This window comes from Salmo salar, chromosome 12 (assembly GCF_965601325.2).
Source record: "Salmo salar chromosome 12, fSalSal1, whole genome shotgun sequence".
In the NCBI taxonomy this organism is placed as follows: domain Eukaryota; kingdom Metazoa; phylum Chordata; class Actinopteri; order Salmoniformes; family Salmonidae; genus Salmo; species Salmo salar.
The window spans coordinates 40,478,403-40,501,829 of NC_138302.1; the positions used below are offsets into that span (position 1 = coordinate 40,478,403).

Below are 23,427 nucleotides of genomic sequence, written 5' to 3' on the forward strand. Positions count from 1 at the left end.
TCTGATTGTCATTGTGCATGTCTACACTGCAGGGCTTCTGTTCCTGGTTAACTGCCATCTTCAGAATAAAGTAAGTGAGTCTGTTATCAACATTCTATGTAAGTACTTGATTGGGAAAAAGCTAGAGATCATGCACGTCAATGTTGCCACAAAAATGTGCAACCGAATGAATAGTAATGCTAAAGCCCACCTCTGATTGGAAGAAACAGTGATAAATAACTATCGCCCTATTTCAAAACATTCTTGCCTAGCAAAAATATTAGAATCCTTAATTAGTTCTCAATCTTTCTTATCTATTAAATATATCCAGAATGTTCATCAGTCTGGTTTTAGACCAGGACATAGTACCATCTCTGCTGAATCCCAAAGACAATATCAGCATGTAAAGTGGCTAGTTAGTGCAACTTCTTTAGGCAATTTTAGGAGTCTACAATCTCACCATGTTCTACCTGTGGATCAATGTGCCTCATGGTGGGGTTTGACATATGCAACGGCTGATATACTTTTTGAGGAGATGGTAAACGTTGCCCGCGCTACGGCAATTGGCCGCGCGGTGCATTCTGGGTGATTCTGGGAGAAGGCGCATTCTCTTGCAAAGACTGAATGGGAGTCTGTTGGGCGCTAGGCCAAAACCCAACATTAGCACGAATTTTGTCAAAAAGAAGTACAATAATTTCGTATAGCTTTGGAATTGTGACATTGCGTACTTTCGAGGAAAATAGGCACATTCCTCGACATAAATACTGACTTTGAGAAGGGATTGCGTGACGATTAGTTTAGCAACCGCGTGACGCAGCATGACAACGTGAATGCGATTAGTCGACAGTCTGCTGGGTGGGGTTTACACGTCCCTTTATTCACTGGATTCCTATCTCCTTTCTAATAATATCTCTGACAACGGCACCATGAAATGCACCCCGGACTAAAGAGGCTGACAAATAGGAAAAATGTGCTAGACCCTCCGTTAAATTACACATTTCTCGAGGTAGGAATATCACAAAAATATAATCAATGGCTCATTCGAGAGCAGACTACCTCCCGAGTTATGACATTGGCCAGTATTGAAATCTGACATGTACGATAAACGTTTTTACAATCTAAATGTCATATTCCTATTATCTTCCAGTGTAGTGAGAGCGACATAATCAGTGCTACGTCATACCGGACGGATTTCTGTCTGCTTGAATCCTATGGTCTTTCCTTGATTGTAGAGGGACCTCTTCACTGAGGAATGTGGTTGTTTTTTATAATCTTTTTTTTTATTTTTTTGTATTTTGCTTTGTTTCTTATGGTCTTTCCTTGATTGCTTGGTCTTGTCATGTAGGGCTCCCTTGAAAAAGAGAGTTTTGTTATCAATGGGAATCCCTTGCCTAAATAAAGGTTAAATAAAATGGAACACTGTAATATAATAGTTTTTACGTTCCCCACAAACAAGAAATGCTCAAACTATTTTTTTTAAGACGGTAAATGGCCTTTGTTTGAATTTTTTTGTTTGTTTTAGATCTATCCATTTCGTACATATCAGTGCGCAACCGGCAATTTGGAAGGGCTGGGTTGTTAAACCATGGGGGCTGTTTGAAATTGAAATTATAATGGTCTTTAACAATGCAAGTGTTAATGAATTTACCTGCAAAAAACACAGCTAAATTCCCACAGATAGTAAAAAAAAATAATAATAATATTGCTGGTCACAGACCTGGGAAGAAAATACTTGTATTTTGTAGTTTGTTTTAAAATACCAACTTTTCAAATACTATAGTTTCAAAAAATAAATAAATTCAAAGGCAATTATTTCCTTTGTTATTCAAGTACAGGTCTCAGAAAAGCAAATGATATTTGAAAGTATTTTTCATATCTTTCAGAAACCCAAATAATATTGCAAGTGCTTTCCGAAAGTTTTCCCATCCCTTTTCCCACATTTTGTTGTGTTACAAAGTGGGATTAAGATTTAATTGTCATTTTTTTGGTCAACGATCTACACAAAATACGCTAAAGTCAAATTGGAAGTGGAAGAAAAATTAGAACATTTGTAAAAAAAAATAAAATAAACACCAATGTATCTTGATTAGATTAGTATTCAACCCTCACAGGTGATTCTACATGTTAGAATCACCTGTGAGTTGTGGGCTGTGAGTTTCTCGGTACGTCTCTAAGAGCTTTTTACACCTGAATTGTGCAACATTTCCCCATTATTATTTTCAAAATTCTTCAAGCTCTGTCAAATTGGTTGTTGATCATTGCTAAACAACCATTTTCTGGTCAAAGATTGTCAAGCAGAGTCAAAATTTGTAAGTCGCTCTGGATAAGAGCGTCTGCTAAATGACGTAAATGTAAAACTGTAACATTCACAGTCTTCTTGGTAAGCAACTCCTGTAGATTTAGCCTATTGTCCTGCTGAAAGGTGAATGAATCTCCCAGTGTCTGTTGGAAAGCAGACTGAACCAGGTTTTCCTCTAGAATTTTGTCTGTGCTTAGTTCCATTCAGTTATTTGTTTTTATCCTGAAAAACTCCCCAGTCCAGTATGATTACAAGCATACCCATAACATGATGCAGTCATCACTATCCTTGAAAATATAGACAGTGGTACTCTGTAATGTTGTATTGAATTTACCCAAAACATAACATATTCAGGACAAAAAGTTGATTGCTTTGCCACATTTTTTTGCAATATTACTTTAGTTGCTTGTTGCAAACAGGATGCATGTTTTGCAATATATTTATTCTGTGCAGCCTTCCTTTTCACTCTGTGAAATTAGGTTAGTATTGTGGAGTAACGACAATCACAGCCATTCAAATTGATACATTTTAAATTCGGGCTGTAATTCAGGCTGAATACTTGAAAACCCCAACATATTTATTTGATGGCTGCCAAATATTTGAAGAACCAGAAACTACAACAGCTAGTTGAATTAGTCTAAATATATACTGAACAAAAATATAAACACATGTAAAGTGTTGTTCCCATGTTTCACGAGCTGAATTAAAACATCCAAGAAATGTTCCATACGCACAAAATACTTGTTTCTCTCACATTTTGTACATTTATTTCAATTGACTGATTTCTTTATGAACTGCAACTCAGTAAAATCTTTGAAATTGTTGCATGTTGTGTTTATTTTTGTTCAGTGTATGATCGTTAGCACATGGTTTGGAGGGCTCTCAGATATGAATCTTAATCTATATCCTAGAAATAAATACATGAGGGACATATAATCATCTCAACATTAGAGTATTTCTAAATGACTAACAAATATATTTTCATAATGAGTGAGAAATAAGGTAATATAATAACACTTGACATCAAGTTCTTATACATCTGTAGTTACGTTGATTATTACAATAGCAACATTGGTGTTACATAGGACATTGGAAATTGTTTTATAATTGCATAATAGAGTAATACCATAGTTATAAATACTCTCAGCTCATTGCTATGTAATTAAAATGCAATTATCAAAATGTTATTTAACATGCTAATAAAATGTTGCTCAAAGTAATTCGTTTTATTACACAGGCATAAGAACAGTTTAATGTTAACAGAATATGTCTATGAAATGTCAAAATGGGGGAAAAACTGCCTTCTTGAATTAACTACAGTCAAGCTAGGTTGAACATCATGTTAGTTTGTACTCTGTGTACACTGTCCCTTGAAAGAGATGGTATAGTGTGTGTTTGAAACAAGAGCACTTACCCTCAGATGAAAAAAAGAAAGTGGTTCTAAATTGTTTTTTCTAAGCATCCAACTTGCTGTTTGCAGTTTGCAAATGGCTTTGAATGTCTCTGCAGTATTTTCAGGAATCATAAAATCAACTGCAGCTTTCGACCTTTTCAGTTGCATGTTGATAGTCATAGTAGTTGAGCGTCACAACTTGTTTATATCATTAGTTAATTAATTGGTTTGCCTTGATTATCTACACCTGGGGCAATGGACATTCAGAAGAATGGACATTTTACAGAATTTTCATATAATATATTGTGCAGATCAAATATGATCTGCTGTCGGATAGAGTGGAATAGTATAAGAAATTGTGTGTGCGCTATTCAGTATATTTCTATCTGCAACATGCAGTTCCAGATACAGCCATGCCATTTATTGTCACCTCCAAACAAACTATTTGTTCCTCCCCAAAAATGTTTACTTTACACAAAGCATAGTTTAAAACTAGTTATCCCAGGTCTGCACATTACTAGGTCTCATGCTGGGCTTTAAGTGGTTTTAATGTAAACATTTTTTACCTCCTACCCCTTTCACCAAAAATAAGGTCAAAAGGTTGAAAAAGAAGGTTCTTGTCTCTGTGTAAATGGGGCTCAACTTGTACTCTAAAAGTGAACCCACTTCTCCTGCCCTCCCCCCACCTAGGGACGAGGAGATCCGGGAGAAGTGTGGTGAGGACGCCGTGCACTACCTTTCCTTCCAGCGCCACATCATCGGCCAGCTGGTGGTTGTTGGGGTTCTGTCTGTGGGCATCGTCCTGCCGGTCAACTTTTCTGGAGACCTTTTGGGTGAGTGTGCCAGATTTCCATTAATTTCTATTAATGAAATGTACCTCTTGTTTACCTTATAAATCCCTTATTAATGAGATCACCTTAAGTTAACGACACACTACATTGTTTTTGTTGTCGTCATGTGAGACTTTGCATATATATGATGTGACTTCGACAAATAAATAAACAATGGAACAACATGAAGATGTATTCCATCAGATTTGCACATAGAAGTAGCATATCTGCTCTCCATTGTACAGTTAGTTTACAAAATCTCCTATGACAACAAAAACACAAATGGACCAATTGGTCCTTGTTTTGGGTTTATGATATGCCAAAACGGCCCATTAAGGCATTTGCAGTGCCTTCAAAAAGTATTCATACCCCTTGAGTTATTTCACATTTCGTTGTGTTACAGCCTGAATTCAAAATGGAATCCCATCTATACACAATACCCCATAATGAAAAAGTGAAAACATATTTGTAAAACATTTTTGTAATGTATTGAAAATGAAATTCAGATGTATTCACACCCCTCAGTCAATACATGTTAGAATCACATTTGGCAGCCATTACAGCTGTGAGTCTTTCTGGGTACGTCTCTAAGAGCTTTGCACACTTGTATTGCACATTATTCTTTTTGAAAATTCTTCAAGCTCTGCTGAGTTTATTGTTGATCATTGCTAGACAGCCATTTTCAAGTCTTGCCATAGATTTGTAAGCCAATTAAAATTCAAAGTGTAACTAGGCCACTGAGGAACATTCAACATCATCTTGGTAAGCAATTCCATTATATATTTGGCCTTGTGTTTTAGGTTATTGTCCTACTGTAAGGTGAATTTGTCTCCCAGTTTCTGTTGGAAAGCACTGAACCAGGTTTTTCTCTAGGATTTTAACAGTGCTTAGCTCTATTAGATTTATTTTTATCCTAAAAAAAACTCCCTCGCTGATGAAAAGCATACCCATAACATGATGCAGCCACCACAATTCTTGGAAATATGAAGTGGCACTCAGTGATATGTTTGGGGCAAATTCTACACAACACAACACTTTCTATTCAGGACATGAAAGGGGCGGCAGGGTAGCCTAGTGGTTAGAGCGTTGGACTAGTAACCGATAGGTTGCAAGTTCGAATCCCCGAGCTGACAAGGTACAAATCTCTCGTTCTGCCCCTGACGACCTAGCATTGTTTCTAGGCCGTCATTGAAAATAAGAATTTGTTCTTAACTGACTTGACTAGTTTAAATAAAGGTAAAATACATGTAAAAAAAAAAGTTTTACTTTTACCCCCTTTTCTCCCTAATTTTGTGATATCCAATTGATAGTTAGTCTTGTCTCAATCAGACAAGGAAATCCCAATCGGCCAAACCCGGACGACGCTGGGCCAATTGCGCGCCGCCTCATGGGGCTCCCGGTCACGGCCGGCTATGACATGGTCTGGGATTGAACCCAAGGCTGTAGTGACACCTCAGCACTGCGGAAGTTCATTTCTTTGCCACATTTTTTGCAGTGTTACTTTAGTGCCTTATTGCAAACAGGATGCATGTTTTGTGATATTTTTATTCTGTACAGGTTTCCTTCTTGTCGTCACTACCGAGTTCCAAACTGCCTCTAGAAGCAATGTCAGTACAAGAACTGTTCGTTGGGAGCTTCATGAAATGGCTTTCCATAGCCGAGCAGCCGCACACAAGCCTAAGATCACCATGCACAATACCAAGCGTCGGCTGGAGTGATGTAAAGCTCGCCGCCATTGGACTCTGGAGCAGTGGAAATGCGTTCTCTGGAGCGATGAATCACGCTTCGCCATCTGGCAGGCCGACAGACTAATCTGTTTGGCAAGTGCCAGGACAACGCTACCTGCACCAATGCATAGTGCCAACTGTAAAGTTTGGTGGAAGAGGAATAATGGTCTGGGGCGTTTTTTCATGGTTCGGGCTAGGCACCTAAGTTCCAGTGAAGGGAAATCTTAATGCTACAGCATACAATGATGCTCCAACTTTGTGGCAACAGTTTGGGGAAGGCCCTTTCCTGTTTCAGCATGACAATGCCCCCGTGCACAAAGCGAGGTCCATACAGAAAGGGTTTGTCGAGATCGGTGTGGAATAACTTGACTGGCCTGCACAGAGCCCTGACCTCAACCCCATCAAACACCTTTGGGATAAATTGGAACGCCGACTGCGAGCCAGGCCTAATCGCCCAACATCAGTGTCTGAATGGAAGCAAATCCCCGACGCAATGTTCCAACATCTAGTGGAAAGCCTTCCAGAAGAGTGGAGGCTGTTATAGCAGCAAAGGAGGGACCAACTCCATGTTAATGCTCATGATTTTGGAACGAGATATTCGGCTGTTAGGTTGCTACAACAAAGTTTATTTAAATTGACAAACATAACTAAGTACAGATAATATAAATACTTAAAGGAAATGTCACAAGAAAATGACTATATACATTGTTCTCTTTTTGTCACCAGAAAATAATGCATACAGCTTTGGGCGGACCACTATAGCAAACCTGAAGTCTGGGTAGGTAAATTTTTTTTATAACACGCTTTTGTTATTTTGTTGGTCATTAAACCAATGGCATTATTTGAAAAGAAAGAATTGATGGGTAGTTACGGAAAATCCCAGGAGGCAAAACTGGTTGCAATTACTTTATTATTAAGTATTTTGGTACATCATGATCAGATGATTGTATACTGTTTGTAATGTTTTTAGTCATCTTTTAAACAATATATATTTTTCACATCTCTTCTGTGTTTTCTCAGGACTAACCTCTTGTGGCTCCACACTTCGTTTGCATTCATATACCTGCTTCTGACTGTGTACAGCATGAGACGACACACGTCAAAGATGCATTACAAGGAGGACGACCTGGTGAAGTTTATTTTATTTATTTATCCATAGTCAAATTCAGATGAATGCAATGTCCACTTAATCATGGGCTACTATAGAAACATTTGGAATGTAATAGTTATGATGTACAGTACATGTCAACAGCTGTGTTATTTTCAGCAGTCATAATTCAAAGCATATGCTCTTTTCCAGGTGAAACGCACTTTATTTATCAATGGGATCTCCAAATATGCCGAAGAGGTCCACATAAAACAACACTTTCAGTAAGCATTTCTCTGGTTTCATTTATTCTCAGACATCGGCAAGGTATTGGCTTGCACCTGCATGTGTGGTACATTCTACACTGGGGTCAGAATTTATTGACATCATTGATAAAGATGAGCAATAATGACTGTAAAATAACTAATTCAAATACTGTATGCAAACAAAAATGGGAAATGATTTTATACTTAAACAAAATCTCTTTCTCTGAATGCATTAACTTCTCTAGGGCCAGTGGGACGATTTCGTCCCACCTACGTAACAGCCAGTAGAATCCCGTGGCGCGTTATTCAAATACCTTAGAAATGCTATTACTTCAATTTCTCAAACATATGACTATTTTACACCATTTTAAAGACAAGACTCTCATTAATCTAACCACACTGTCCTATTTCAAAAAGGCTTTACAACGAAAGCAAAACATTAGATTATGTCAGCAGAGTACCCAGCCAGAAATAATCAGACACCCATTTTTCAAGCTAGCATATAATGTCACATAAACCCAAACCACAGCTAAATGCAGCACTAACCTTTGATGATCTTCATCAGATGACAATCTTAGGACATTATGTTATATAATACATGCATGTTTTGTTCAATCAAGTTCATATTTATATCAAAAACCAGCTTTTTACATTAGCATGTGACGTTCAGAACTAGCATACCCCCCGTGAACTTCCGGTGAATTTACTAAATTACTCACGATAAACGTTCACAAAAAACAAAATTATTTAAAGAATTATAGATACAGAACTCCTCTATGCACTCGCTATGTCCGATTTTAAAATAGCTTTTCGGTGAAAGCACATTTTGCAATATTCTGAGTAGATAGCCCGGCATCACAGGGCTAGCTATTTAGACACCCAGCAAGTTTAGCACTCACCAAAGTCAGATTTACTATAAGAAAAATGTTATTACCTTTGCTGTTCTTCATCAGAATGCACTCCCAGGACTTCTACTTCAATAACAAATTTTGGTTTGGTTCAAAATAATCCATAGTTATATCCAAATAGCGGCGTTTTGTTTGTGCGTTCAAGACACTATCCGAAGTGTAAAGGGTCATGCGCACGACGCATTTCGTGACAAAAAAATTCTAAATATTCCATTACCGTACTTCGAAGCATGTCAACCGCTGTTTAAAATCAATTTTTATGCAATTTTTCTCGTAAAAAAGTGATAATATTCCGACCTGGAAAGCGTGTTTACGTTCAAAGAGAGAGAAAATAAAAGCATGGGATCCCCTCGTGCACGAGCCTGAGTCTCATAGTACTCTAACCGGCCACTATCCAAACGCGCTAATGTTTTTCAGCCAGGGGCTGCCTCGATATCATTCAGCTTTTTCCCGGGTTCTGAGAGCCTATGGGAGCCTTAGGAAGTGTCACGTTACAGCAAAGATCCTCAGTTTTAAATAAACAGAGCCAAGAAGAACAAGAACTTGTCAGAGAGGGCACTTCCTGTAAGGAATCTTCTCAGGTTTATGCCTGCCATATGAGTTCTGTTATACTCACAGACACCATTCAAACAGTTTTAGAAACTTTAGGGTGTTTTCTATCCAAAGCCAATAATTATATGCATATTCTAGTTACTGGGCAGGAGTAACCAGATTAAATCAGGTACGTTTTTTATCCGGCCGTGTCAATACTGCCCCCTAGCCCTAACAGGCTAACAAGCAATATTTTTTTTCTGAAAAAGGAAGGGGTCAACATGATTTACACCCGTAAAGACTCTTATAAATAACGTAGTCAAAAGTTTAGTATCTCGTCCCATATTCCTAGCATGCACTGAACTACATCAAGCTTGTGACCCTACAAACTTTTTGGATGCTTTTGCAGTTATTTATGGTTGCATTTCAGATTGTGTTGTGCCCAATATAAATGAATGGTAAATGATGTATTGTCATTTTGTAGTCACTTTTTTATTGTAAATAAGAATAGATGTTTCTGAACATTACCATTAAATGGGGAGGTTAGCATGTCTTGGGGGTATGATCTTTGAACCTCAAACTTTTTCACTCATCATTAGTTACGATTCATTCAGGATTATCTGTGAACATGGTAGCTTCCACATTATTGTAGAAGGGTTTATAAAAATATTATATTCTTATTTACAGTAAAAGTGAATCCAAAATGACACTACCTTATTTACCATTTCATTTATATTTGGCATAAAATAGTCTTAAACACAACAAAATTAAATGCAAACACAAAAAAACGAAACACCAGTCTCAACGTCAACAGTGAAGAGCCAACTACGGGATGCTGGCCTTCTAGGCAGAGTTGCAAAGAAGCCTTATCTCAGACTGGCCAATAAAAAGAAAAGATAAAGATGGGCAAAAGAACAGACACTGGACAGAGGAACTCTGCCTAGAAGGCCAGCATCCTGGAGTCGCCTCTTCACTGTTGACGTTGAGACTGGTGTTTTGCGGGTACTATTTTAATGAATCTGCCAGTTGAGGACTTGTGAGGCATCTGTTTCTCAAACTAGACAAATGTACTTGTTCTCTTGCTCAGTTGTGCACCGGGGCCTCCCACTCCTTCTATTCTGGTTAAAGCAAGTTTTCGCTGAACTACATAGAGCCATGGCTACATGGAACTCTATTCCACATCAGGTAACTGATGCAGGCAGTAGAATCAGATTATTTTTAAACTAATAAAAATACAACTTATGGAACAGCAGGGACTGTGAAGAGACGCGCACACACAGGCACAGACATACATACACATAAGAGACACACTCTACACACACATGGATGTTGTATTGTAAATATGTGACAGTGGAGTAGTGGCCTGAGGGAACACACTAAATGTATGGGGTGAAGTGTTATGAAATGTAATGTCATGTGATATTTTAAATTGTATATAACTGCCTTAATGTTGCTGGACCCCAGGAAGAGTAGCTGGTGCCTTGGCAGTAGCTAATGGGGATCCTTAATAAATACAAATACCAACATAATTTCCCCAATTTTTTAGCATAATATATAGCTCAGTTTTTGAGTTGTTTATTTTCTACAGTCATTATTGCTCATCTTTATCAAGGGAGTCAATCATTTCAGACCCCACTGTATGGGCCTTCAGAAAGTATTCATACCCCTTGACTTATTCCACATTTTGTTGTGTTATGGTATGGATTAAAATAAAACAAATCTCACCCATCCACACACAATACCCCATAATGACAGTGAGAACATGTTTTTAGAAAGATTTGCAAATGTGTTGAAAATGAAATACAGAAATCTCATTAATGTAGGTATTCACACCCCGTTGCTATGACGCTCCAAATTGAGCTCAGGCGCATCCAATTTCCTTTGGTCATCCTTGAGCTGTTACTACAACCTGATTGGAGTCCACCTGTGGCCGATTCAATTGTTTGGACATAATTTAGAAAGAAACACACCTGACTATATAAAGGTTCCACAGTTGACAATACATGTCAGAGCAGAAATCATGACATGATGTCCAAGGAGCTGCCTGTAGATATGAGATTGAATTGCGATGAAGCTTGCATTATATTTGGGGAAGGTGTCGAGGAAATTCCCCACTAAGGACACTAATAATCTCCCTTCAGCACTCTTTATACTCGTGCACAAACTGGGTGTCTCTGCTCTCAGGGTGCGATAGGCTGATCATGATCTTGCACACACAGTTTCTAGGCGTTGGGCCAAAGTAACAATGTGTTCCCTTCTTTCTGTTCTTCCATCAGTCCCTTCCCTGAGAGCAAAACATCCTAACACAATAACAAGAAACAATACGCTACATGTAGTTACACATTTGCAGACACGGAGGACGCTAAACATTTCCACTACAAAGGATCGAAAACAATTTCTACAGTGTTGAAAGTTCCCAAGAGCAATTTCCCATCATATGGAACTACCCAGCTGGCTGTCCATAAGCATAAGGCAAAAGATTCTGTGGTCTGACGAGACCAAAATTGAACTCTTTGGCCTGAATGCAAAGCACAATGTCTGGAGAAAGACAGGGGTTTAGCTGTGGCTGGTTAACATCATCCCTACTGTGAAGCATGGTGGTGGCAGCAGCTTGCTTTGGGGATGCTTTTCAGCGGCAGGGACTGTGAGACTGGTAAGGATAGAGGGAACAATGAATGGAACCAAATGCATGCAAATCCTTGAGAACCTGCATCACAGTGCAAACGACCTTAAACCAGTGCGAAGGTTTACGTTCCAACAGGACAATGACCCCAAGCATACAGCCAAAGCAATGCTGGAATTGCTTTAGAACAAGAATGTGAAAGTCCTTGAGTGTCCCAGGCAAAGCCCAGACTTGAATACTATTGAAAATCTGTGGAAATACTTTAAGATTACGGTTCAATGCCGCTCCCCATCTGATTTAACAGAGCTTGATAAAATCTGCAAGGAAGAATGGGAGAAAATCCCCAAATCCAGATGTGGAAAGCTGAAACAAGACGACTCAAAGCTGTATTCGTGGCCAAAGGTGCTTCTACAAAGTATTGACTCAGGGGTGTGAATACTTACGTAAATTAGATATTTCTGTATTTTTCAAGACATTTTCAAACCTGTTTTCACTTTGTCATTATGGGTTATTATTGTGTGTAGATAGATGGGTGAGGAAAAAAAATATTTAATCCATTTTGATATCATGCTGTAATGCAACAACATGTAGAATAAGCCAAGGGGTATGAATACTTTCTGAAGGCACTACATGTGGGAATTGGGTGAAGATCAGTGGTGTAAAGTACTTAAGTAAAAATACTTTAAAGTACTACTTAAACTGTATACCCCAAAAAACGACTTAAGTCGGAAGTTTACATACACTTAGGTTGGAGTCATTAAAACTCGTTTTTCAGCCACTCCACAAATTTCTTGTAAACAAACTATAGTTTTGGCAAGTCGGTTAGGACATCTACTTTGTGCATGACACAAGTAATTTTTCCATCAATTGTTTACAGACAGATTATTTCACTTATTATTCACTGTATCACAATTCCAGTGGGTCAGAAGTTTACATACACAAAGTTAACTGTGCCTTTAAACAGCCTGAAAAATTTCCCAAAACGATGTCATGGTTTTAGAAGCTTCTGATAGGCTAATTGACATCATTTCAGTCAATTGGAGGTGTACCTGTGGATATATTTCAAGGCCTACCTTCACACTCAGTGCCTCTTTGCTTGACATCATGGGGAAATCAAAAGAAATCAGCCAAGACCTCAGAAAAAAAATTGTAGACCTCCACAAATCTGGTTCATCCTTGGGAGCAATTTTCAAACACTTGAAGGTACCACGTTCGCCTGTACAAACAATAGTACGCAAGTATAAACACCATGGGACCACGCATCTGTCATACCGCTCAGGAAGGAGACGCGTTCTGTCTCCTAGAGATGAACGTACTTTGGTGTGAAAAGTGCAAATCAATCCCAGAACAACAACAAAGGACCTTGTGAAGATGCTGGAGGAAACCGGTACAAAAGTAGCTTTATCCACAGCAAAGCGAGTCCTATATCGTCATAACCTGAAATGCCACTCAGTAAGGAAGAAGCCACTGCTTCAAAACCGCAATAAAAAGACAGACTACGGTTTGCAACTGCACATGGGGACAAAGATTGTACTTTTTGGAGAAATGTCCTCTGGTCTGATGAAACAAAAATAGAACCTTTTGGCCATAATGACCATCATTATGTTGGGAGGAAAAAGGGGGAGGCTTGCAAGCCGAAGAACACCATCCCAACCGTGAAGCACGGGGGTGGCACACTTCACAAAATAGATGGCATCATGAGGGAGGAAAATTATGTGGATATATTGAAGCAACATCTTAAGACATCAGTCAGGAAGTTAAAGCTTGGTCGCAAATGGGTCTTCCAAATGGACAATGACCCCAAGCATACTTCCAAAGTTGTGGCAAAATGGCTTAAGGACAACAAAGTCAAAGTATTGGAGTGGCTATCACAAAGCCCTGACCTCAATCCTATAGAAAATTTGTGGTTAGACCTGAAAGTGTGTGCGAGGAAGGAGGCCTACAAACCTGACTCAGTTACACCAGCTCTGTCAGGAGGAATGGGCCAAAATTAACCCAACTTATTGTGGGAAGCTTGTGGAAGGCTACCTGAAACATTTGACCCAAGTTAAACACAATTTAAAGGCAATGCTACCAAATACTAATTGTGTATGTAAACTTTCGACCCACTGGGAATGTGATGAAAGAAATAAAAGCTGAAATTAATAATTCTCTCAACTATTATTCTGACATTTCACGTTCTTAAAATGAAATGGTGATCCTAACTGACCTAAGACGGGTATTTTTACTAGGATTAAATGTCAGGATTTGGGAAAAACTGAGTTTAAATGTATTTGGCTAAGGTGTATGTAAACTTCCAACTTCAACTGTGTGTACTTTATATTTTTTTTATACTTTTACTCCATTAAATTCCTAAAGAAAATAGTGTACTTTCTACTCCATACATTTTCCCTGACAACCAAAAGTACTTAAATTTTTAATGCTTAGCAAGACAGGTGATTGGTTCTGACTTCTACACATGAAAGATCCTTGTTCATGTCACTGAGAGAAAGAGGAATGTAGAACATTTACATTCTGTCAGAATGTTATTGTTAGACATCAGGGATCCAATGGAAAGGAGAAGGGCCACAGTCTGGTACAAGTCAACAGGACAGCTGTGAGTTGGGGAGGAGTGAAGAATCTGACCTGACCACAGCCAAAATGACGTGAGGAAGAACAGATCACTCAAGTTTTATCTAGAAACAGAGGTGTATTGGCTGTTCAGATGTGTGAGGAGACTCAGCATAGGAGGAAGAGTTAAATACCAGTGCTTCTGTGAATCTGTCTTTGTCTGTTCAGCTGTCTGACCCATTGGGTCAATTAACTTGGTTTGAGCTTTTCATAGTTGTCCGTCAGTTTTTACCCTGTTATTTAGAACCTAACACAGGAAAATTGTATAATTCACACACTTATCAAGAGACCATCCCTACGCCTCTGATCTGGCGGACTCACTAAACACAAATGCTTCATTTGTAAGTGATGTCTGAGTGTTGGAGTGTTCCCCTGGCTATCTGTACATTTAAAAAACAAGAAAATCGTGCCGTCTGGGTTTCTTAATATAAAAAATGTCACTGCATTTTTAAGATCACTGACTTTATCAACTCTCATTATAGTATGGTAATTGTTTTGTTTTCTCTCCATTTTCACACAGACAAGCCTATGAGAACTGCATTGTTCTTGACGCTCGAATCTGCTATAACGTAGCCAAGCTCATGTCCCTGAATGCTGAGAGGTGAGACCTTTACCTGCTGTTCACCAATTGTGTTCATTCTCACTCTCCTTTAGAATGCTTCATCACAATTTCAGCCCCCAACATATCAAACCCTCACTACATAAAATGGCATCGCTTGACAAAATTGTACAGATATAGGATTGTAGGGCGGCCCAGCCCCTGAAGTGACTCTTTACACTGAATGCAAAGATTTCCTTTCTGTTGTTGAATTCAGCCTTCTCTGTGTTGCTCTCCACATCCCTCATTCTATCACGCCTTTGTAAAGCAGATGTTCCGTTGTCTTTTTATCCTGCTGGTCTGATATCTGATTAGAAGTTAACTCAACAGTAATGTTATTGGTCAAAAATTCTGATTTTGAATCTAAACAAGTCAGATTCTTATAAAAAAAAAACTCTTAGATTCATTGTCTCTTTCGTTCCTGACCTGCGTTGGTGAAATATACACTGTCTTTCAACCTCTCTGTCCCCCACAAGCCATGACTTCTCTCTCGTTCCTGGTCTGATCATACCTAGAATAAGGCCTTGTAACTTAAGCTTATGCCTTGTATGATTTTATAATTTATTTTACAATAATATTACATATTTCTGCCTTTGATAGACAACTCAGACCTTTCTTGAAAACCTATTACTGTAACTCAACTATAATTTCATATGTGAGGTATATATTATATAGCCTATGATAAATATTACTTCACTTTTAATTTGATTACACTTTTGTTGCTGAGATTTTCCTGCGCTACAATGCAGATGAGTGATTTACATAATTTCACTTAAAACCCATGGTTATATTATCAGTATTCCACTTTACATGTAGCCTCATTTTGACCAGCGATCAAGCAACATGATTGACTAAACGGACATCCTGTTTCTGCAGGATTCTTTTGCTGCGACAATACAGGTCTAATTAAGATCCTACATCTGTAGTTACTGTAGAACAACTCCAGGTGGAATTTATTCCTGCCTTTTTTGAAGGGAAAAAAAGCGCCCCAGATTTTTTGTTGTTGACCAGACGTAGAGATATTACAATAATTAAACTCATTACCTCCTCACTCTCAACAAATGGGTCGAGGCAAGTGTAAGGTCCATAAAATAGTGTTTGAATTGTATATGGAGACGCAGGGTTGAGGAGTAACTACATGGGGAGTAACTAAACCTTAACCCTTACTTTAACCATTCAGAGTTCATGCCTGTGGTGTAAAGTACTAAAGAAAAAATACTTAAATTACTTTTTACTCCATACATTTTCCCTGACACCCAAAAGTACTCGCTACATTTTGAATGCTTAACAGGACAGGAAAATGGTCCAATTTACGCACTTATCAAGAGAACATCCCTGCTCATCATTACTGCCTCTGTTCTGGCGGACTCACTAAATACAAATGATTCATTTGTAAATTATGTCTGAGTGTTGGAGTATGCCCATAGCTGTCCCTAATTTAAAAAACATTAATTGTGCCGTCTGGTTTGCCTAATATCTGGAATTTGAAATTATTTATATGTTTCCTTTTGATACTTAAGTATACTTAAAATCAAATACTTTTAGACTTTTACTCAAGTAGTATTTTACTGGATGACTTTCACTTTTACTTGAGTCATTTTCGGTTAAGGTGTCTTTACTTTTACTCAAGTATGACAATTGGGTACTTTTTTCCACCACTGGATAATGACTAACCTTAAGAATTTTGGAGTTAATGTCTAAACTTAGATTACTTTACTGAGTTTGGGTAATCCCAAAATTACGTTACCGATTATAATTTTGGATAGGTAACTAACAGATTACATTTAGAAAGTAACTGTTACATGTTTACTTCTTGGATTACATTTAAATGCAGAAAGGATGATAGTGAAAAAATACATGAACTCCTTTCTGTTTTCTCAATGACATTTCAATTCAGCATTGTAAGGAAAAAAAATAAAGTTTGTTTGTTCCAGGTGAGCGAGTCTGACCACAAGTCCGAGACCACTATGCTGACACACCAAATGAGTTTGATGGATCCTTTTTGTGTTCTAATGCCTCTTCAAGGAATAATCCACTCAAACTATATTTGGGTATTTTTATCATTAGTTCAGTGTTAGTACAATGATGTGGCAAGTTACGCTTTGCTTCTTGAAAATCCTATATCTTGAAAAGACATCACGGGTGAACTACAAGTCAGTTTGTTCAACATCTATCCATGTCTGAGGACGTTGTGAGATAACGTGGAAACCAGCAACTAGGGGCAACAGTGAGCGCTGTTACCATCAAGTAGGCTTTGGTTTTGCTAGGGTGTTGTGAATGGGGATGGTGGATGGGTGTCTGTCTCTGGTTCCAAAGGTTGCATGTTCGAATCCAACGATAGAAAGTTGTTTTTGATATTTTTGTTTTAAGTCTATTCCAAACCTTAACCATTACCTTAACCATTCAGAGTTAATGCGTAACTTTAAGAATTCTGAGGTAGTGCCTAAACTTGGATTACTTTACGGAGTTTGGGTAATCCAAAAGTTACTTTACTGATTTATAATTTTGGTTAGGTAACTAGTAACTGTAAATGATTACATTGATAAAATAACCTACCCAACCCTGTAGACGAACCACTTTTGTTTGAAGTTAGTCACAGTTATGGACACTGTTGCAAAGACATGTTATCTGTGTGACCTATAAGATATCGCAGGAGAGAGGCCTTATTTTTTAGGTCCGTGACTTCTGATGACGGAAGTAGCCCTTGATGACTCAGCAGTGGCCATCTTGATCTCCTCTTACTCGGCCACTGGTGCTAAACAGTATTGATCTCCAGTGGCTGGAGAAATCTTCCATGCTACTGGAATTGATTGCCAACGTTATGGGTCGGAATGCACTCACCCGAACACTTGAGCCTTACTTTGGGTGTTGTACAGTACCAGTCAAAGGTTTGGACACACCTACTCGTTCCAGGGTTTTCTTTATTTGTACTATTTTCTACATTGTAGAATAATAGTGAAGACACCAAAACTATGAAATAACACACATGGAATCATGTAACTAAAAAAGTGTTAAACAAATTCTTCCAAGTAGCCACCCTTTGCACAGTATTGGCATTCTCTCAACCAGCTTCATGAGGTAGTCACCTGGAATACATTTCAATTAAAAGGTGTGCCTTGTTAAAAGTTAATTTGTGGAAAATCTTTACTTCTTAATGCGTTTGAGCCAATCAGTTCTGTTGTGACAAGGTAAGGGGGGAATACAGAAGATGGCCCTATTTGGTAAAAGACCAAGTCCATATTATGGCAAAAACAGCTCAAATAAGCAAAGAGAAACGACAGTCCATCATTACTTTAAGACATGGTCAGTCACTCAGGGAAATGTCAAGAACTTTTCAAGTTTCTTAAAGTGTAGTCGTGAAAGCCATCAACAAGTGCTATGATGAAACTGGCTATGATGACCGCCACAGGAAAGGAAGACCCAGAGTTACCTCTGCTGCAGAGGCTAAGTTCATTAGAGTTAACTGCACCTCAGATTGCAGCCCAAATACATTTTTCACAGAGTTCAAGTAACAGACACATCTCAACATCAACTGTTAAGAGGAGACTGCGTGAATTAGGTCTTCATGGTTGAATTGCTGCAAAGACACCACTGCTAAAGGACACCAATAAGAAGAAGAGACTTGCTTGGGCCAAGAAACACGAGGAATGGACATCAGATCGGTGGAAATCTGTCCTTTGGACTGATGAGTGCAAATTTGAGATTTTTGGTTCCAACCACCGTGTCTTTGTGAGACACAGAGTAGGTGAACGGATGATCTCTGTTTGTGTGGTTCCCACCATGAAGCATTGAGGATGTGTGATGGTGTGGGGCTGCTTTGCTGGTGCCACTGTCAGTGATTTATTTTGAATTCAAGGCGCACTTAACTAGCATGGCTACCACAGCATTCTGCAGTGATACGCCATCCCATCTGGTTTGGGCTTAGTGGGACTATCATTTGTTTTTCAACAGGACAATGACCCAAAACATACATCCAGGCTGTGTAAGGGCTATTTGACCAAGAAGGAGAGTGATGGAGTGCTGCGTCAGATGACCTGGCCTCCACAATCCCCCGACCTCAACCCAATCGAGATGGTTTAGTATGATTTGGACCGCAGAGTGAAGGAAAAGCAGTCAACAAGTGCTCAGCATATGTGGGAACTCCTTCAGGACTGTTGGAAAAGCATTCCAGGTGAACCTGGTAGAGAGAATGCAAAGCTGTCATCAAGGCAAAGGGTGGCTGTTTTTTGGGGTTACTACATGATTCCATTTGTGTTATTTCATAGTTTTGATGTCTTTACTATTATTCGACAATGTTGAAATTAGTACAAATAAAGAAAACCCTTGAATGAGTAGGTGTTTCCTAACTTTTGACTGGTACTGTATGTGTGAGCTTGTACAGTTGAAGTCGGAAGTTTACATACACTTAGGTTGGAGTCATTAAAACTCGTTTTTCAACCACTCCACAAATTTCTTGTTAACAAACTATAGTTTTGGCAAGTCGGTTAGGACATCTACGATGTCATGGTTTTAGAAGCTTCTGATAGGCTAATTGACATCATTTGAGTCAATTGGAGGTGTACCTGTGGATGTATTTCAAGGCCTACCTTCAAACTCAGTGCCTCTTTGCTTGACATCATGGGAAAATCAAAAGAAATCAGCCAAGACCTCCACAAGTCTGGTTCATCCTTGGGAGCAATTTCAATATGCCTGAAGGTACCACGTTCATCTGTACAAACAATAGTACACAAGTATAAACACCATAGGACCACGCAGCCGTCATACCACTCAGGAAAGAGATGCGTTCTGTCTCCTAGAGATGAACGTACTTTGGTGTGAAAAGTGCAAATCAATCCCAGAACAACAGCAAAGGACTTTGTGAAGATGCTGGAGGAAACGGGTAAAAAAGTATCTATATCCGCAGTAAAACAAGTCCTATATCAACACAACCTGAAAAGCTTCTCAGCACGGAAGAAGCCACTGCTCCAAAACCGCCATAAAAAAGCCAGACTACGGTTTGCAACTGCACATGGGGACAAATATTGTACTTTTTGGAGAAATGTCCTCTGGTCTGATTAAACACATATAGTTGTTTGGCCATAATGACCATCGTTATGTTTGGAGGAAAAAGGGGGAGGCTTGCAAGCCGAAGAACACCATCCTAACCATGAAGCACGGGGGTGGCAGCATCATTTTGTGGGGGTGCTTTGCTGCAGGAGGGACTGGTGCACTTCACAAAATAGATGGCATCATGAGGGAGGAAAATTATGTGGATATATTGAAGCAACATCTCAAGACATCAGTCAGGAAGTTAAAGCTTGGTTGCAAATGGGTCTTCCAAATGGACAATGACCCCAAGCATACTTCCAAAGTTGTGGCAAAATGGCTTAAGGACAACAAAGTCAAAGTATTGGAGTGGCCATCACAAAGCCTTGACCTCAATCCTATCAAAAATTTGTGGTTAGAACTGAAAAAGTGTGTGCGAGCAAGGAGGCCTACAAACCTGACTCAGTTACACCAGCTCTGTCAGGAGGAATGGGCCAAAATTCACCCAACTTATTGTGTGAAGCTTGTGGAAGGCTACCTGAAACATTTGACCCAAGTTAAGCAATTTAAAGGCAATGCTACCAAATACTAATTGTGTATGTAAACTTCTGACCCACTGGGAATGTCATGAAAGAAATACAAGCTGAAGTAAATCATTTTCTCAACTATTATTCTGACATTTCACATTCTTAAAATAAAGTGGTGATCCTAACTGGCCTAAAACAGGGAATTTTTTCTAGGATTAAATGTCAGGAATTGTGAAACTTAGTTTAAATGTATTTGGCTAAGGTGTATGTAAACTTCCGACTTCAACTGTATATGCCTGTTTGCGAGTGTATTTACTGCTCTGATGGGATTGTGTAGACATACTGTATGTCACCATGCATTTGTGCAGGATTGTGCGTTGTGTGCACCATGTGTAGAGCTCTCAATTATTTTTTTTGTGTGTGTGTGTGTGTGTGTGTGTGTGTGTGTGTGTGTGTGTGTGTCGCCTCACAGGAAGAAGACAGAGCGCAGTTTAAAGTTCTTCACTGATCTCATGGCCAAAGAGCACATGCCCACCATGGTCAACCCCAAACCCTGTGGCCACCTCTGCTGCTGTGTCATCAAGGGCTGTGAGCAGGTCAGACACCCAGAATACCATCACATTTATTAGGCTGTACCTTTAGGCATTTGCAAATTTAGACTTCTGTGCAATGTTATGTAAAGTATAATCTGTCATTGTTTTTCAGGAAGAGGCGGTGAGCTTCTATACTAAGCGGGAGGCCAAATTGAAAGAAGAGTACAGAAAGGAGAAAGAGAAGGTCAACACTAAACCTCTTGGCATGGCGTTCGTCACGTTCCAGAATGAGGCCATGACTGCAATGTGAGTCAATCTCGACATAAGTTTTTATGTTTTTGTGGTGTTTGTTTTTGTATGCATGCTCTGCTATATCTGACCAGGATGGTCTTTCAAAACGCCTCAGGAGATCAGTGCCATCACCATATGCCATATGTAATAAAAGCTTGTTTAGCCTACTCAATTTCCCTGCCATTTACCACTTTTCATAGAATCCTAAAGGACTTCAATGCCTGCCAATGCCATGGCTGCACATGTCGCCAAGAGCCCAAGTCATCCCAGTTCAGTGAAAGTCTCCACATCTACAACTGGAGTGTGAGCTATGCTCCTGACCCTCAAAACGTGCGCTGGTAAGAGACAGTGTCCTGCGCAGGGTGGGCCAGCCATAGAAAGAGAATTTAGACTACTACTAATTATATGTGGCTAGCACCAACTATGATGTTGAGGTAGAACAAAGGGGGCAGCAAGAGAGGCTAAAATGGACTCTATTGTCAAATAACATTTTATTGGTCACATACACATGGTTAGCAGATGTTATTGCGAGTGTAGCGAAATGCTTGTGCTTCTAGTTCCGACAGTGCAGCAATATCTAACATGTAATCTAACAATTCCTCAACCACTACCTAATACACACAAATCTAAATAAAGGAATGGAAGAAGAATATATACATATAAACATTATTAAAGTGGCATTAAAAAAGTGACTAGTGATACATTCTCTCTGTGTTAGTGATGGCTGTTTAACAGTCTGATGGCCTTGAGATAGAAGCTGTTTTTCAGTCTCTTGGTCCCAGCTTTGATGGCCCTGTACTGACCTCGCCTTCTGGATTGTAGCGGGGTGAACAGGCAGTGGTTCGGGTGGTTGTGGTCCTTGATGATCTTTTTGGCCTTTCTGCATGAGCGACTGCACTCCACCTTTGCACCCAAGGACAAAATGTGGCTATGGATGGAGGGGATGGGGTGATGACGGGTATTTGTCATCAGTGATACTCAGGCCCCCATGACCTCCAGTCAGCTCTTTTCCTAAACCCCTGACTTTGGAGCTTTGCGGCTTTACTGAATGCTTGCCAATAACTTAACACACTCAGTCTCCGCCCATGCTTAGCTGGCACGCCATCAAATCAAACGTTATTTGTCACATGCGCCGAATACAACAGGTGTAGAATTTACCGCTAAATGCTTACTTACAAGCCTTTTCCCAACATTGCGGAGTTAAAAAGTAAGACAACTTTTTGCGAAATAAAAAAAGAAAATGGTAACACAATAAAATAACAAGTACAAGGTTAAATAAAATAAGTACTGTTACCGAGTCAATGTTCAGGTATACGAGGTAGTTGAGGTAATTGAAGTAATATGTACATGTAGGTAGGCGTAAAAGTGACTAGGCAATCAGGATAGATAATTAACAGCGTAACAGTAGCGTGTGTGTCTGTGAGTGTGTGTGTGTGACATCAATATGCGTGTGTGTGTGTTGGAATGTTAGTGTAGTATGTGTCCATGAGTCCAGTAAGTGTGCATAGACAGTATGTTGGTATTTTATTAGGGTTCCCATTAGCTGTTGCGAAGGCAGCAGCTACTCTTCCTGGGTTCCACAGCCAGTGTAAGAGAGCCAGTGCGAAGAAAAAAGGGGGTCTATGAAAATACTCTGGGTAGCCATTTGATTAACTGTTCAGCAGTCTTATGGCTTGGGGGGTAGAAGCTGTTCAGGAGCTCCGGTATCGCTTGCCGTGCGGTAGCAGAGAGAACAGTCTATGACTTGGGTGGCTGGAGTCTGTGACAATTTTTAGGCCGTTCCTCTGACACCGCCTAGTATAGAGGTCCTGGATGACAGGGAGCCTATAAAGATGCTCTCAATGGTGCAGCTGTAGAACTTTTTGAGGATCCGAGGGCCCATGACAGATCTTTTCAGCCTCCTAAGAGGGAAGAGGCATTGCCGTGCCCTCTTCACGACTGTGTTGGTGTGTTTGGACCATGATAGGTCCTTAGTGATGTGGACACCGAGGAACCCATAACCCACTCCACTACAGCCCCGTCAATGTGAATGCAGGAGTGCTTGGCCCTCTGTTTCCGGTAGTCCACGATCAGCTACTTTGTCTTGCTGACGTTGGGGGGGAGGTTGTGGTCCTAGCACCACACTGCCAGGTCTCTGACCACCTCCCTATAGGCTGTCTCATCGTCGTCATTGATCAGGCCTACCACCGCCGTGTCATCG

At 39.6% G+C, this 23,427-nt stretch overlaps 1 protein-coding gene across 3 annotated transcripts in view; it reads left to right on the forward strand.

The window, feature by feature from the left end:
* The window catches only part of tmem63bb (transmembrane protein 63Bb), a 99,282-nt gene that overhangs the window by 36,730 nt on the left and 39,125 nt on the right, over positions 1 to 23,427 (forward strand). For all 3 annotated transcript variants that reach the window (XM_045691329.2, XM_045691330.2, XM_045691331.2), the window contains 9 exons: positions 33 to 70; positions 4,362 to 4,504; positions 6,955 to 7,006; positions 7,249 to 7,357; positions 7,529 to 7,599; positions 14,774 to 14,854; positions 20,876 to 20,999; positions 21,109 to 21,242; positions 21,428 to 21,565. In XM_045691329.2, the coding sequence (XP_045547285.1) occupies positions 33 to 70; positions 4,362 to 4,504; positions 6,955 to 7,006; positions 7,249 to 7,357; positions 7,529 to 7,599; positions 14,774 to 14,854; positions 20,876 to 20,999; positions 21,109 to 21,242; positions 21,428 to 21,565 (890 nt within the window). The remainder of the gene's footprint in view (positions 1 to 32; positions 71 to 4,361; positions 4,505 to 6,954; positions 7,007 to 7,248; positions 7,358 to 7,528; positions 7,600 to 14,773; positions 14,855 to 20,875; positions 21,000 to 21,108; positions 21,243 to 21,427; positions 21,566 to 23,427) is intronic.